Source organism: Hydra vulgaris, chromosome 11 (assembly GCF_038396675.1).
Source record: "Hydra vulgaris chromosome 11, alternate assembly HydraT2T_AEP".
Classification (NCBI taxonomy): Eukaryota; Metazoa; Cnidaria; class Hydrozoa; order Anthoathecata; family Hydridae; genus Hydra; species Hydra vulgaris.
The window spans coordinates 26,682,528-26,701,893 of NC_088930.1; the positions used below are offsets into that span (position 1 = coordinate 26,682,528).

General features: G+C 26.4%; 1 protein-coding gene across 1 annotated transcript in view; it reads right to left on the minus strand.

Moving 5' to 3' along the window:
- LOC100210878 (uncharacterized) overlaps window positions 1–5,491 on the minus strand; it is a 108,271-nt gene extending 102,780 nt beyond the window's left edge. The window contains exons 1-3 of the mRNA XM_065810615.1: window positions 5,378–5,491; window positions 5,060–5,197; window positions 4,570–4,788 (exon numbers count right to left, since the gene is read on the minus strand). Of these exons, the coding sequence (XP_065666687.1) occupies window positions 4,570–4,788; window positions 5,060–5,197; window positions 5,378–5,453 (433 nt within the window). The 5' untranslated portion in view covers window positions 5,454–5,491. The remainder of the gene's footprint in view (window positions 1–4,569; window positions 4,789–5,059; window positions 5,198–5,377) is intronic.
- Window positions 5,492–19,366: the final 13,875 nt, after the last annotated feature.

Here is a 19,366-nt window from a genome sequence, read left to right on the forward strand (position 1 = left end):
GCAGCAATTTTTCTAGTTTCATTCTCATCTTCTAGACTGAGTTGAGCTTTTCCATTTAGAAATGGTGGTATATTTAATGAAACGTTTTCCGGTAAATCATCAGCAATATCAAAACCTCTATCTCCCATTACACTGTCTCCTGGTTCAAGCAGGTTGTATATGCCACAATCTTTAGTAATTTGTTTGTCCGAAAAACGACCACAGTATAAATCAGAAACAAAAGTTATGGCTCCATTTGGTGCTATTCCAATTAATCCTTTTGCTGTATTTTTATGTTTATAATTAGAAAAAGTTGCAAACTGGCTTCGAAAAGATGTAGGCATTTCGATAAACAGTTCAGTGCAGTCTAAGATTACCCTTGTTGATTCATATTTTTCTTTAAAACATTTTGGCATTGTTCCTTTTACAGTTTGTTTTGTTGTCCAATTTGGTAGTATACGCATTTGAGAATGCAAAACATCAGTCCATGTCACTATGATTCTACTAACATGACTAGAGGATATGTCAAAGCGCAGTGCCATGTCTTCAACCAAAAGGCCAAGTCGAAATCTTGTTAAAACTAAAAACAATTCAGACTCGGAACTCATTATGCGTCCTCTTCCCTTTTTATTGTAATTAAAGTCTGTTGTTTTTTCAATGTTTGTATTTGACCCCCAATATATAAGTTTGCTTGCAGCAGGTTCTAAATATTCTAGTAAAACTTTAAATAGATTGTATGATTCAAAGCCAATATAAAATTTAAAGTGGGCTTGATTATGTTTAAATCTGTCAACTGTAAATTTTAATTGATTGATAGTGTGATTTTGGTTCATAATAATATTTTTCATTTCTTTCTTTTTAGTTTTTATAATGTTCAGTTTGTCCTTTAGGATAATAATTTCTTTTTTTAACTTTTCAGGCTCGGTTACTTCAAATGAAAAATTAACATCATTTTTTTCGTTTTCAATTTCGTCTATTTTTCTTTTATATCCAATAGAACTATTTACTGTGATTCTTGGTTTTTTTATGTTGTCTTTAACTTGTTTTGACAGTAAAGATGGACAGTTGTTCATATAAGTCTTTTTTCCTCCTGTAAAGTGGACTGAACAAACCCGATGAGAAGTAGAAGGAACAAAGTTTTTCCTACTAATTAAAGATAGCCATTTTTTTTCTCAAATTACTTTCTTTTGGGATGATGTAAAACGATAAGTTTTTGTTTTTGAGCGAATTATTGTTGCATAATGGAACACAACAAGTTATGGCACCGCGGTATTTTGTTGTTGTTGTTGACTCAACAGTAATATTTTCTTTAATAGAATGAGTTAATAGTTTATCACAAGATATTGTATCATTTGAAATCATTTTGAAAAGTCTTTTTAAATTAAATTACTTGACTGTTTATTTTAAAAGGCTTTAACACAGATTTGTTTATTTTCGGTGAATACAAAGACTAAAATGCATTGCGGTTTTTTTCTATAGAGGGAACGGTCCATTAGTTCATTGCGCGTTAACGTACCGTAAACAGGAGTAACTTTGAATAGCAGGGTAACATTGAATAGCGGAGTAACTTTGAATAGCGGGGTAACTTTGAATACAAATCTTTTTTTTTTTTTTCTAGTTTTAATTGTGACAAATATTAATTTAAACTGTTCAAATCTTAAACATATAAATAATAGTTTATATTTTTATTATTTAAAGTCCTACTATGTTTAATATTAACATTTAGAATTACTTAAAGTTTTTTTTTTTTTTTAAAAAAAAAAGGTGTTAATTAAGTTAGGTGTTAAGGTGTTAAAGTTCCAGCCTTTTATTTTTTACCAATATTGCTTTTATGGCCAAAACGGGCATCAAAACTTTATTTTTCGAAACCTCTAAATTTTTGACTCTGAAGTCTGGGTTTTAGCCATTGCTTTATCATGAATGCTTTGACTATAAGTTTAAAATTAAAATTTTAAACTTTTAATAAATTTTAATCCTAGCTAATTAACCCATAGTCTTTAGTTGACTATCTAACACCTTAAGATGTTTTAGCTTGAACTTTTTCTAATTTAAAATAAAAATGTTTTGGCAGACGTCAAATTGGCTTACTATGATTCTTCAAAATATTAATCATATTTTTTAATAGCTTATACCATGGCCAGGGCCGGTTTAACCACTAGGCGAACTAGGCGGCCGCCTGGGGCGGTAAGTTTTCTGGGGCGGCACAAAAACTAGCTGCATAAAAAATGAATATATCGAAACCATTGTCAAAATCTTTTTTAAGTCTCTTTTGGATTAAATTTATGAGATTTGAAAGAGTTAAACAAAATAGTCAAATAAAACAAAAGTCAAATCGCGTCAAATGGAACAAAAAAATACTTTTGATACTTTTGTTTTATTTGACGTGATTTTTTTATAACTTTTATGCAGAATGAAATTTTGTAATAATTAATACAGTGCAAAGTTTTCCTTACTCATTTAAAGAAAATTTTAGCACGTTTAACTTTATTGTGAAAATTGTTTTTACTGGCGTGTTAATTCAGAAATATTAAGAATTTTAATTAAATATTCTATGATAGCAATTACGAAGTAGTATAGTAACAAATTAACTGATTTATATTGTGTTTTTATACTAATAGAGTGTTATTATTTATATTTATGGAGCTTAATAATATTTTAATTCAAAGATATTAAAGAGGTGATCATTTTTATTATTTTTAGCGGTTTCCTTCGTTATTTCAATCCAAGATGACAGACAGAAAACAATTGCTAGGTGCGCAATTTTGTAAACTACGGACTGCGAACAAAGCGTTTGTAATAAAACAGGTTGGTTCGCTGTTAAAGCATCTATGTTCGCCGCAGAGAAATGAAAATGGCATAGATGAGTTAAACAATCAAATTGAAGCAGCCAAGGAAGCCGATGAGATGACAGTATCAGAAAAGTTTGAGTTACATAATGTAATAAACGTAACACACAAAGAATCTGAAGCGCGTAAAATTGATAAATTCTCTAGTCTATATGCTAACTATAGCGATCCAGCTACTTGAATCGTATTTGATGATTAAATGCGACAACTTTTGATCAAACATGGACCAAAACAAGTCAATCAGTTTGACTTTCCCAAGGACAGTATGCAAAGAAAATTTTCAAAAAACCATTACAACCGCCGGCTTGTCAATTGAGATGAAGTTCGCAGACATTAGCTGCAGTATTCTGTAAGTAATAGCACAACATGTGCGTCATCTCTTTCTTCCAATAGTTTACATGATTGGAATAACATGTCCACAATTCTGTCATGGAATGAGAAAAGCAGTGAACATCTAGCGAATTTTTAGTTATGGAATGAATTCGAACTGCGACTGCGAAACAATAAAACAGTTGATGCCGATCATTTGCGTCTTGTTAAAGAAGAAGAACAGTATTGGCAGCAAATTTTGAAGCGGTAGATAGAGTTCTTGGTATACAAAATCTTGCTTTTCGTGGAACACATGAGAAACTGAATATTGCTGGTAACGGAAACTTTCTGAAATTTGTGAAATTTTTAGCTTTATTTGACCCACTTTTGGACCCACTTGGACCCACGTATGACTAAAACTATCATGAAGCAGTTTATAGCAAACGCTATTTCTAGTTTTAAGTAGGTAGAAAAATTCAAAGTAAACTTTAACTTTGTTATTCTTGACACAGCAATACAATTGGTTGAAGAAAAATTTACTCTTATGTAAACAATAAGTACATTGTTTGGTTTTCTCTATAATGTTTACTGTTTACAGAGTGTAATTAGCAAAGATGTTATGGAACATTGCTTGAATCTTGAGAAAGCTTTGCAATATGGAGATTCCAAAGATATCCATGCGGTTGATCTATGTAGTGAACCGAAATCAATTGCCACTATATTTCCTAAATTTTATATTAAAAAATAATCAAACAGATTGTGTCCCCAACACTGTTATAGCTTTATAAACCTTCTTGACACTTCTAGTTTCCGTAGCAAGCGGTGAGCAAAGCTTCTCAAAACTCAAACTGATAAAAACATTTTTGAGAACGTCTATGCGGCAAGAAAGACTCGCTGGATTAGCTACTCTTTCAAGAGAACATGATATTGCTGGAAACATTGAACTGACGGAACTTGTTTCTTCATTTGCAAAAACAAAAGCACAGAAAGTGAAGTTTTGAAATTATTTATTAATACATTATAGAGTTACACGAATATACGTTTATTTATGATTATGCATTTATTCATCTGAATGTAAATACAAATAAAAGTAAGTTGAAGGAGAGAGGTGGAGGGGGTGGGGGCGCAGTATGTCAGATTCGCCTTGGGCGCCAAAAACTCTGGCGCCGGCCACACTTATGCTGAATATAATATATTACCTAATAAATTAAGAGGCTTGGTGTTGAGACAATTATCTTATCCCGGCCAGTTGTATATTTTATAAATATGAAAGTTGTAACTATTGTATTAAAGTCAAACTTGCAAAAAATTAAAACTTCTAACCTCCAAACCTTTATTAAGTCAAAGAAAATGTTCTATTTTCCTAGCGCACCCAAAAAACAAAAAAATTTTCACAATATAACAAATAATAAACAACAAAAAGTTATCAAACTACCTATTTCAAGTTCTAGCTTTTTAATTTTTACATCTGAAACAGACAAACTTCCATCAGCAAAATGGAGAGTATTCATCAATGATCCAGTAAACTTAAACAAATGCGTATTTACATATATGTCTGTAAATAGCATATTTCCGTCTTGAAATATTCCTTGTGTCAGTTGTTTTAAGTTTAGTCCAAGAAGCAACGGAAACAGTCTTCCAACTTTAGAATTATCTAAACAATAAATATGAAAAATAAAAAACAAATAAAAAAATAAAAATTTCTGTTAATAAACAAATATATCCTGCAATATAATATACGTTTTTGTTCGTTTTAAAATTTTAAAAAAAAAAGCTTTTTTGTAAAACTTGCAGAGATGTTTTTTAAATAAAGCTTGTAAAATGAAAGATTACCTAGTTCCAAACCTACCAAGTTCTTAATGTAAAAAGTATTTGCTTAACTAGTTTAAAAACTCTTTTTTTTAACTAAAAATGAAAAAATTAACCTGATTCGTTTTCATTCATGAGTTGAGAAAACGAAGCTCCTTCTTCACAATCCGCAGAAATTTGTAAAGTGTCATCATAGTTGTGAAAGGTAATTGGGCATCCTTCAGCTTTATTACTTAAATTGTTATCGAGTACCTCTGTGAGATAATAACAGATATAAGTAAATGCTAAGAATAGGTAAATACTGAGAAACACAGTAAACTACGAAAAACTAATTAAAAAAAAAATTAAATATGGCACTTTTCGAATGTTAATCTTTTATTTTAATTTTAAAAACAAAATAAAGTTTGACTTATTTTCTTTAAATAAAATTATACCTTTTGTTAACTGGAATTTTAGGTTTAAATAAAAGATAATAAAAATACATAAAATATTAACGGAAAATATCGCCATAACTTAACGCATATTAATTTTATTTAAATTAGCAAAAGATTCTGACAGCGATTTTGCGCACATTGAGTAACAGCTCACTGATTTGATGTTAAAAACCACACCAAAATTATATAAAATTTAAAATTTTGCAAGTTTTCACACACATATAACATCTGAATACATATTATATGTCCATTATATATACATGGTATTTAGAGCAGTATACGTGCTCCAAGCTACGCGTTGCACTATGCCTCAGACAAGTGATAAGATGGCAAAAAATTCCTGAAGTGAAAAGTTTTTTTTTTAATTTTTTTTTACGCTTTCAGATTTTAGTCTATATATTACAATTTTATTATAATTCTAAGTTTTAAATTAAGGTTTAAATAAGTTTTAAATACATAAAGGGTTAAATAAATTAAGAGTTAAATAAAGCTTTTTTTTGTGTATAATAGTAGAAATCATAGAAAGGGCGCAAAATGAGTTAAATTTTAAAAAACTTGGCCAAAACACAAAAAATCAGTGGAATAATGAGTTTAATAACGGAAAGATAAGAGTTCAATAATGTCAAATCTAAAATGACGGGCATTTAAAAAAATTTGAATTCAATATTTAAAAAATATCCTAATGGATTACTAAGAGTTTAAAATAATCCTCCAAAGTTAATCAAAAACATTAAATTTGAAATACATTAAAATGTACAACAATCGCTGTCAGAAACGAGCAATTCGCATAATTAACTTTGCTGATCGTTTTTCTCACTGTAAACCTTATTTTATTGAAATGAAATTTTAAACATATTTGAACTCAATGCGCTGCAACGTTTTGAATGTTTTATGCTTTGTTTTTATGTTTAAAAACAATAAACACCCCCCACCCCTCCCTCAGTCTTAAAAGATCTTTTTAACTTAAAACCCAGCAACAATTACACTTTTAAAAAAAATATCTTTTTAACAAACCTTTTTGTCAAACAAACTTTAATCAATTTTGTCTTGCCTATCGTGCACCGCACCTATGGAATAAACTTTACTAAATTTTGAATTTGATTGACAAAATTTTAAATTTGGTCGACCAAGTTCTTTTTGTCTTTTTAAAAACAATATAAAAAATTTAATTTTATCCCTCAATAACATTTTATGATATTACTAATTAATTTAACTATTATTTAACTTTATTTTGGATTTTTATAATTTTTCTCTAAAGTTATGTTGTTTACAACTATTTATACTGTTTTTACATTTATATATGCTTATATTATTTGAAGTCTATATATGCTTATATTATTTAAAGTTTTGCTTATGTAAAAAATTCTATATAAATATTCTACTTTATTGTAACGTATACTTTACAAGGTTTTCGTAAATTAATTTGTTTATTGTTGTTTTTTAAGGTTCCGATGATAAGATCTTAGTGATCTTCTTTCGGAATCCTAGTTTACACTGTTATTACGCTTTGTATATATATATTTGTAGAGTACTTTTAATCAGGGATGCAGAGTCCCAAAAAGGACTCCGGATTTGAAAGTCACAAAAAGATTACTTCATCCTTATTTTTGGTATCCAGGAGCTCTAAAAATATGAATAAGTTTATGGACTACTATTAGAAAAAAAATTAGGACTTTCAGTTTAGAGGAACAATCTTTTTTGTGAACCCGGAGTCCTTAGATATAATGGCGGCACGGACTCCGGGACTCCAGGATTCCGGGCTTAAAAACAATAAGTTTTAAACCATTAAATCTCATGAATTTTTTTCTTATAGCAGATCATAAGTCAACAAACATGTTTAGAGCTTCAGGGATGTTTTAGTCAACAAACATGTTTAGAGCTTCAGGGAGTCCTTTTGGGACTCCGCATCCCTGCTTTTAATAGTTTATTTTGTTTGATCATGACTAACATAACTTAACATAAAGTTAAGCTATATGTAAAAGTTATGCTAAACGATATGAGACGTTCAAAGGAAAAATCTTTAAAAATATTATTTTAATGGTTTACTTGAGAAATATAAACTAAATTCTAAACGCACTTGAGAGGTTATAAAGAAAATCGCAGGCAACTTCGAAACGAAAATACTTACATAGCCTAAAACCATTAAAATAAATGATAAAGTTTGCATGATCAAGAAAAGATAGCTGATGAGCTGAGTAAATAATTTGTCACAATTTAATTCACTTGAACTAACTTTTGAAGAGTTTAAATGCGTTTTTAAAATGCTAAACCCAACAAATCAGTTGGTGGAGACCTATGTAAATATTGTTATTAAACTATTTAAAGATATAGAAGATTTATTTTTAAAATTTAATCTTGTTCTTTTAGGAAAGGAATGTTTCCTAACCAACTAAAAATTGCGAGGTGGTTCCTATATTTAAAGGAGGAGATCTAACTCATATAAATAGTTATATGTTAGCAACTATCGTTCCATATTTAATCTTTCTTTTGGAGAAAATTTCACTTAACAGAATTTATAATCATTTATATTTTAACAATTTAATATATAGCTATTAACAAGGATTCCAAAAAAAAAAAAAAAAAACCTAACAAAATATGCAGTTTTCCAATTTACGACAGGTATAACTAACTTTTTTGAAAGTTCAAATATACAGTTTTATTTACTTAGTCAAACTATTAATACAAAATTCTTTTAAATTAACTATTTGCGACGGTAATATTTTAAATTGGTTTAAAAGCTATTTAAATAATCGAAAGCAATTTGTATATGTTGATGTAGAATCCCCTGTAAACTTGCTTGATATAACCTGCAGAGTACCTCTGGGAGATAAGTTTGATCTTTATCTTTTTCTTATTTAACAATCTCCATAAAGTCTCAATTTAATAACAATTATGTTTAATTTAATAACAATGATGACATTGATGACAAGAAAAAGATAAAGATCGAAACCTTCGAAGATCTTTTCGAAGAAATTTTTTTTTCGAAAATTAAAAACTCTTTTTTTTTTAAGAGTTTCTGATTTTAATATCAATAACCAAATATATATTTTTAAAAATTAACAGTTAGCGACGTTTTTGTTATATATGCATTGATGAAAATCTGACATCTTAAATGAAATCAAACATGAAAATGACATTATAAATCTGACATCTTAAATGAAATCAAACATGAAAATGACATTATAAATCTGACATCTTAAATGAAATCAAACATGAAAATGACATTAAAAATTTGACATCTTAAATGAAATCAAACATGAAAATGACATTATAAATCTGACATCTTAAATGAAATCAAACATGAAAATGACATTATAAATCTGACATCTTAAATGAAATCAAACATGAAAATGACATTAAAAATCTGACATCTTAAATGAAATCAAACATGAAAATGACATTAAAAATCTGACATCTTAAATGAAATCAAACATGAAAATGACATTATAAATCTGACATCTTAAATGAAATCAAACATGAAAATGACATTAAAAATCTGACATCTTAAATGAAATCAAACATGAAAATGACATTATAAATCTGACATCTTAAATGATATCAAACATGAAAATGACATTAAAAATCTGACATCTTAAATGAAATCAAACATAAAAATGACATTATAAATCTGACATCTTAAATAAAATCAAACATGAAAATGACATTATAAATCTGACATCTTAAATGAAATCAAACATGAAAATGACATTAAAAATCTGACATCTTAAATGAAATCAAACATGAAAATGACATTAAAAATCTGACATCTTAAATGAAATCAAACATGAAAATGACATTATAAATCTGACATCTTAAATGAAATCAAACATGAAAATGACATTAAAAATCTGACATCTTAAATGAAATCAAACATGAAAATGACATTATAAATCTGACATGACAATGACATTATAAATCTGACATCTTAAATGAAATCAAACATGAAAATGACATTATAAATCTGACATCTTAAATGAAATCATACATGAAAATGACATTATAAATCTGACATCTTAAATGAAATCAAACATGAAAATGACATTATAAATCTGACATCTTAAATGAAATCATACATGAAAATGACATTATAAATCTGACATCTTAAATGAAATCAAACATGAAAATGACATTATAAATCTGACATCTTAAATGAAATCAAACATGAAAATGACATTATAAATCTGACATCTTAAATGAAATCAAACATGAAAATGACATTATAAATCTGACATCTTAAATGAAATCAAACATGAAAATGACATTAAAAATCTGACATCTTAAATGAAATCATACATGAAAATGACATTATAAATCTGACATCTTAAATGAAATCAAACATGAAAATGACATTATAAATCTGACATCTTAAATGAAATCAAACATGAAAATGACATTATAAATCTGACATCTTAAATGAAATCAAACATGAAAATGACATTATAAATCTGACATCTTAAATGAAATCAAACATGAAAATGACATTATAAATCTGACATCTTAAATGAAATCAAACATGAAAATGACATTAAAAATCTGACATCTTAAATGAAATCATACATGAAAATGACATTATAAATCTGACATCTTAAATGAAATCATACATGAAAATGACATTAAAAATCTGACATCTTAAATGAAATCAAACATGAAAATGACATTAAAAATCTGACATCTTAAATGAAATCAAACATGAAAATGACATTATAAATCTGACATCTTAAATGAAATCAAACATGAAAATGACATTATAAATCTGACATCTTAAATGAAATCAAACATGAAAATGACATTATAAATCTGACATCTTAAATGAAATCAAACATGAAAATGACATTATAAATCTGACATCTTAAATGAAATCAAACATGAAAATGACATTATAAATCTGACATCTTAAATGAAATCAAACATGAAAATGACATTATAAATCTGACATCTTAAATGAAATCAAACATGAAAATGACATTATAAATCTGACATCTTAAATGAAATCAAACATGAAAATGACATTATAAATCTGACATCTTAAATGAAATCATACATGAAAATGACATTATAAATCTGACATCTTAAATGAAATCAAACATGAAAATGACATTATAAATCTGACATCTTAAATGAAATCATACATGAAAATGACATTATAAATCTGACATCTTAAATGAAATCAAACATGAAAATGACATTAAAAATCTGACATCTTAAATGAAATCATACATGAAAATGACATTATAAATCTGACATCTTAAATGAAATCAAACATGAAAATGACATTATAAATCTGACATCTTAAATGAAATCAAACATGAAAATGACATTATAAATCTGACATCTTAAATGAAATCAAACATGAAAATGACATTATAAATCTGACATCTTAAATGAAATCAAACATGAAAATGACATTATAAATCTGACATCTTAAATGAAATCAAACATGAAAATGACATTATAAATCTGACATCTTAAATGAAATCAAACATGAAAATGACATTATAAATCTGACATCTTAAATGAAATCAAACATGAAAATGACATTATAAATCTGACATCTTAAATGAAATCATACATGAAAATGACATTATAAATCTGACATCTTAAATGAAATCAAACATGAAAATGACATTATAAATCTGACATCTTAAATGAAATCATACATGAAAATGACATTATAAATCTGACATCTTAAATGAAATCAAACATGAAAATGACATTAAAAATCTGACATCTTAAATGAAATCATACATGAAAATGACATTATAAATCTGACATCTTAAATGAAATCAAACATGAAAATGACATTATAAATCTGACATCTTAAATGAAATCAAACATGAAAATGACATTATAAATCTGACATCTTAAATGAAATCAAACATGAAAATGACATTATAAATCTGACATCTTAAATGAAATCAAACATGAAAATGACATTATAAATCTGACATCTTAAATGAAATCAAACATGAAAATGACATTAAAAATCTGACATCTTAAATGAAATCATACATGAAAATGACATTATAAATCTGACATCTTAAATGAAATCATACATGAAAATGACATTAAAAATCTGACATCTTAAATGAAATCAAACATGAAAATGACATTAAAAATCTGACATCTTAAATGAAATCAAACATGAAAATGACATTAAAAATCTGACATCTTAAATGAAATCATACATGAAAATGACATTATAAATCTGACATCTTAAATGAAATCAAACATGAAAATGACATTATAAATCTGACATCTTAAATGAAATCAAACATGAAAATGACATTATAAATCTGACATCTTAAATGAAATCATACATGAAAATGACATTATAAATCTGACATCTTAAATGAAATCAAACATGAAAATGACATTATAAATCTGACATCTTAAATGAAATCATACATGAAAATGACATTATAAATCTGACATCTTAAATGAAATCAAACATGAAAATGACATTAAAAATCTGACATCTTAAATGAAATCATACATGAAAATGACATTATAAATCTGACATCTTAAATGAAATCAAACATGAAAATGACATTATAAATCTGACATCTTAAATGAAATCAAACATGAAAATGACATTATAAATCTGACATCTTAAATGAAATCAAACATGAAAATGACATTATAAATCTGACATCTTAAATGAAATCATACATGAAAATGACATTATAAATCTGACATCTTAAATGAAATCAAACATGAAAATGACATTAAAAATCTGACATCTTAAATGAAATCATACATGAAAATGACATTATAAATCTGACATCTTAAATGAAATCAAACATGAAAATGACATTATAAATCTGACATCTTAAATGAAATCAAACATGAAAATGACATTATAAATCTGACATCTTAAATGAAATCAAACATGAAAATGACATTATAAATCTGACATCTTAAATGAAATCAAACATGAAAATGACATTATAAATCTGACATCTTAAATGAAATCAAACATGAAAATGACATTAAAAATCTGACATCTTAAATGAAATCATACATGAAAATGACATTATAAATCTGACATCTTAAATGAAATCATACATGAAAATGACATTAAAAATCTGACATCTTAAATGAAATCAAACATGAAAATGACATTATAAATCTGACATCTTAAATGAAATCAAACATGAAAATGACATTATAAATCTGACATCTTAAATGAAATCAAACATGAAAATGACATTATAAATCTGACATCTTAAATGAAATCAAACATGAAAATGACATTATAAATCTGACATCTTAAATGAAATCAAACATGAAAATGACATTATAAATCTGACATCTTAAATGAAATCAAACATGAAAATGACATTATAAATCTGACATCTTAAATGAAATCAAACATGAAAATGACATTATAAATCTGACATCTTAAATGAAATCAAACATGAAAATGACATTATAAATCTGACATCTTAAATGAAATCAAACATGAAAATGACATTATAAATCTGACATCTTAAATGAAATCATACATGAAAATGACATTATAAATCTGACATCTTAAATGAAATCAAACATGAAAATGACATTATAAATCTGACATCTTAAATGAAATCATACATGAAAATGACATTATAAATCTGACATCTTAAATGAAATCAAACATGAAAATGACATTAAAAATCTGACATCTTAAATGAAATCATACATGAAAATGACATTATAAATCTGACATCTTAAATGAAATCAAACATGAAAATGACATTATAAATCTGACATCTTAAATGAAATCAAACATGAAAATGACATTATAAATCTGACATCTTAAATGAAATCAAACATGAAAATGACATTATAAATCTGACATCTTAAATGAAATCAAACATGAAAATGACATTATAAATCTGACATCTTAAATGAAATCAAACATGAAAATGACATTATAAATCTGACATCTTAAATGAAATCAAACATGAAAATGACATTATAAATCTGACATCTTAAATGAAATCAAACATGAAAATGACATTATAAATCTGACATCTTAAATGAAATCATACATGAAAATGACATTATAAATCTGACATCTTAAATGAAATCAAACATGAAAATGACATTATAAATCTGACATCTTAAATGAAATCATACATGAAAATGACATTATAAATCTGACATCTTAAATGAAATCAAACATGAAAATGACATTAAAAATCTGACATCTTAAATGAAATCATACATGAAAATGACATTATAAATCTGACATCTTAAATGAAATCAAACATGAAAATGACATTATAAATCTGACATCTTAAATGAAATCAAACATGAAAATGACATTATAAATCTGACATCTTAAATGAAATCAAACATGAAAATGACATTATAAATCTGACATCTTAAATGAAATCAAACATGAAAATGACATTATAAATCTGACATCTTAAATGAAATCAAACATGAAAATGACATTAAAAATCTGACATCTTAAATGAAATCATACATGAAAATGACATTATAAATCTGACATCTTAAATGAAATCATACATGAAAATGACATTAAAAATCTGACATCTTAAATGAAATCAAACATGAAAATGACATTAAAAATCTGACATCTTAAATGAAATCAAACATGAAAATGACATTAAAAATCTGACATCTTAAATGAAATCATACATGAAAATGACATTATAAATCTGACATCTTAAATGAAATCAAACATGAAAATGACATTATAAATCTGACATCTTAAATGAAATCAAACATGAAAATGACATTATAAATCTGACATCTTAAATGAAATCAAACATGAAAATGACATTATAAATCTGACATCTTAAATGAAATCAAACATGAAAATGACATTATAAATCTGACATCTTAAATGAAATCAAACATGAAAATGACATTATAAATCTGACATCTTAAATGAAATCAAACATGAAAATGACATTATAAATCTGACATCTTAAATGAAATCAAACATGAAAATGACATTATAAATCTGACATCTTAAATGAAATCAAACATGAAAATGACATTATAAATCTGACATCTTAAATGAAATCATACATGAAAATGACATTATAAATCTGACATCTTAAATGAAATCAAACATGAAAATGACATTATAAATCTGACATCTTAAATGAAATCATACATGAAAATGACATTATAAATCTGACATCTTAAATGAAATCAAACATGAAAATGACATTAAAAATCTGACATCTTAAATGAAATCATACATGAAAATGACATTATAAATCTGACATCTTAAATGAAATCAAACATGAAAATGACATTATAAATCTGACATCTTAAATGAAATCAAACATGAAAATGACATTATAAATCTGACATCTTAAATGAAATCAAACATGAAAATGACATTATAAATCTGACATCTTAAATGAAATCAAACATGAAAATGACATTATAAATCTGACATCTTAAATGAAATCAAACATGAAAATGACATTATAAATCTGACATCTTAAATGAAATCAAACATGAAAATGACATTATAATTCTGACATCTTAAATGAAATCAAACATGAAAATGACATTATAAATCTGACATCTTAAATGAAATCATACATGAAAATGACATTATAAATCTGACATCTTAAATGAAATCAAACATGAAAATGACATTATAAATCTGACATCTTAAATGAAATCATACATGAAAATGACATTATAAATCTGACATCTTAAATGAAATCAAACATGAAAATGACATTAAAAATCTGACATCTTAAATGAAATCATACATGAAAATGACATTATAAATCTGACATCTTAAATGAAATCAAACATGAAAATGACATTATAAATCTGACATCTTAAATGAAATCAAACATGAAAATGACATTATAAATCTGACATCTTAAATGAAATCAAACATGAAAATGACATTATAAATCTGACATCTTAAATGAAATCAAACATGAAAATGACATTATAAATCTGACATCTTAAATGAAATCAAACATGAAAATGACATTAAAAATCTGACATCTTAAATGAAATCATACATGAAAATGACATTATAAATCTGACATCTTAAATGAAATCATACATGAAAATGACATTAAAAATCTGACATCTTAAATGAAATCAAACATGAAAATGACATTAAAAATCTGACATCTTAAATGAAATCAAACATGAAAATGACATTAAAAATCTGACATCTTAAATGAAATCATACATGAAAATGACATTATAAATCTGACATCTTAAATGAAATCAAACATGAAAATTTAAAAATTTAAGTAGTAAGTTATAAAAAGCATCGGAATTTTATACAAAGCAAGAAATTTTCTAAATAAGCAACTTTGCTTAAGTTATATTATTCACTCATTAATTGTCACATATGCAAACATTGCGTGGGGTAGTACTAATAGAGCCGTCCTAAGGTCGGGGGAGGGATTTTGGTGTTTCTAACCGTCCCCCGTCCTTCCTCACCTCTAAGAAAATTTTATTCAAAATTAGTTGTCGAATTTGGAAACTAGAAACTTTGGTAAATTTAGACCTTTAGTTAACAGTCGGCATATATCAGCCAACAAGAACTCGCAACGAGCCTGAGTACTAATAAAAATAAACTTGAACCTCTTTATCGTCAACAGGAACATGTTGTACGCCTTGTTAATTTCAATAATCAATTTAGTCATGCCAAGTCTCCATTAAATGAAATAAAAGTTTTTAATATATATGAGCCTAATATTTTTAATGTTATTTGCTATATGTTTGAACATAAAAACGTCTACCCCCAGCTATAAATGTTTTAAAAATAGCATTGTTTACTTTTCAATGTATATAAATATTATTTAGTATTTAATAAATAATTTTTGCAATAATCTGATTTATCGAGTTTATTTTTGAATTGGTCAATTGTTATTGATTCGACAATATGTGGTGGTAAACCATTCCAAACATTTACGACTCTACACGAAAAGAAATTATATCTAGCATTACTCTTACAGTATGCCTTTGTTAACTTTTGGTTACGACTACAAAAATTGTAAGGTTTTAATTGAACTTTAAATATTAAGTCGTTTATCCAATTTATTTTCTCATAACCGTTCTGTATTTTATATTGAAAAATAAGATCTCCTCTTAAACGACGCTCTTCTAGAGTTGTTAATTTCAATAACTTTAGTCTTTTTTCATATGGCATTTTTTTATAAGCTGGTACGAGTTTTATTGTCCTTCTCTGTACTTTTTCTAACTTTAAGATGTCTTGCTTCAGATAAGGACACCATACTTGGATTGCAAACTCAAGATGGGGTCTTACAAAAGTCGAGTCAAAATACTTAAAAGTTCGTTTAATAAGAGCAAGCATTTGATTTGATTTTCCGATATATTTTATATATTATATTATTATTACCGATATATTTTATATATTATTTTATATTTTATAACTGATTACTTTTTAAAAATGTAATATAAAACAACAACAAAATAACGATTGGTAATGTGGAGAATCTTAAATGATTTAGAAATTATTGATAACTATATCATTAGGCTGCGGAGTCGGTTTTGCGTTTTTTCGCAATATATATAATATATATATTGCGAAATATATATACATGTATATATATATATATTTATATATATATATACATATATATATATATATATATATATATATATATATATATATATATATATATATATATATATATATATATATATATATCATATATATATATATATATATATATATATATATATATATATATATATATATATATATATATATATATATATATATATATATATATATATATATATATGTATATATATATATATATATATATATATATACATATATTAGCAAATTAAAACTTTAAAGAATCTAAATGTAAACTATTTTTAATACTTTGAGGTTTATTGTTTGAACAACTTCATATAAATTCTTGTCATGTTTACAACTTTAAAAAAATATAGATTTGTATTTAAAGTCACCCTGCTATTCAAAGTAAGCCCGGTTAACGGTGCAGCCTTAGCAGTATAATTATTCCAGCGGCTGTTGTCGGTTCTGTGGTGCCTTTGTGTTGAAATAGGAAATTAAAATGTAGTATATATTTTAGTGATATTTTGTTGCTTTATAGTAAATGAAGATTTTGTCCGATTGTGTGTCTTTTGTGCTAAACGTTACAAGTGCACGTTAGGTATGCACACACATTTTTTTAAATTTTATATCTTAGGCAGTGGTACCTGAAAAACCCTAAAAACTGTTCCTATTCACACCATTTTACTGTACCAAATAGTAAAATGGTGTGTATGTTGTAAATAGGCATCGAGTATACCAAATACTTATAATAGCAATATTAGCCCATCCCATTTTGACCCTCATGAACAAAATTTAAAACGCGGAATGTCATTAAATATTCCTAAGGTATTCTTTTTTTAATGAATTTTTTTTTTTTTGGATGACTATTTATACTCGCGCCATTCTTTTAAAGTTTAACATTTTTTGAGTTTTAAAGGATATTTTCAAACAATCAGCGCGAATAGAAAATTACAAATAATTACCTATATAATAACGTCATTACAAACGATGGAAGGTTTTGTTTTATCTATATCGATTGTGTGCGCATTTTTATTACTATTATTTTTGTTAGCTGGTGGTGTTTTAAAATCGCAAAAATTCGTTATGTAATTAAAAAAACGCTTTGAGGCCTAATACACAGCAATTAGAAATTTGTCAGATTCTTGTGAAATTTGTGCAAGATTAGCTAAATTTCATGTCTGACCATTATTCTTGTTAACCTCCTGCCATTATGTTAAAGAGTTTCATATAGTTGTAGCCGTAAATAAAACTGTTGGAGAATTAACTATTTATATCATAAAACCATTAAAGGTAAAAAAAAATAGTAAAGTAAAACAAGTTCACTTTAAAATATCTTTTACAAAAATAAAATGTATAAGTTTCTAATTTTAAAATTATTTACATTTAGACTTTCGAGAAGTGCAGAGATTATTGTGAATTTGCGGATCAAAATCAGACCATTAGGTGAAAATTAACAAGTATGGAGCTGTTTCACACGTTTTGAATTTCATGAAATTCAAGTTGTATTTTTCTAAAATCAGGCAGTCTTTTATTCTAAGTTATTAAATACTCAAAGAGATCAATGGAGCTACGGCGACTGCTTTCTCGTTATTGAATGGTTTTAATAATTTGAATTTTGATCCGATACCTAACTGCAAACTCTGAACCTTGAAAGTACATTTAAAAATTATTTTGTTACATATTTTCTTGAGATATTTGCCTTAAGCTAAAAATTTATATGGATATAAATATTTATTGTACATTTGCAGCGTTTAAACGCTGAATTCTGAAGCTGATTTTCTTCAGAAACAAGAGATTTGTGGCAGTGACGGATCCAGCATTTTTTGATGTTTGAATACTTATGTCAAATAATTTTTTTAAAAAGTTGCAATGATTGGAGGCTGGGAACAAAAAAGACCTTAAATTTTATCTCCCCTGCCCCAAAGTATTGTTATACAATCTCTTAGCGTTGAAAAATTATGACCATATAAAATTTGTAACCCCTTCAAATTGAGGGGGTTTAAACTTTTTATGGTCATAATTTATGAATGCAGAGAGATTATACTATGAAACTTAAATTTTTTTGATGAATATAAACTTAGTTAAGAGTAGCGAAAAAATTATTGTACCAACCTGTTGCTCTCACGTTTGGAGCAGGGGGGATAAAATTTTCGGGCTTTTTTTGTTCCCAGCCTCCAATCATTGCAATATTTTGCAAAGCATCATTATTTGACGAAGTATAAACATACAAATGTTTGGAGTTTGCCCCATGTCTGTTAGCTATTTCAAACATCAAAAAATGCTGGATCCATCCCTGATCTGTGGTTCAATGTCTACTCAATGCTTTTTTTAGACATGAGGCAAGCGTAAACTTCAAAGTTGAATGCTCTTCAGCGGTGCTCTGATGCGATAATTAGGTCTTTTAGGAGCACCTAAAATAACCACCGAAAAAA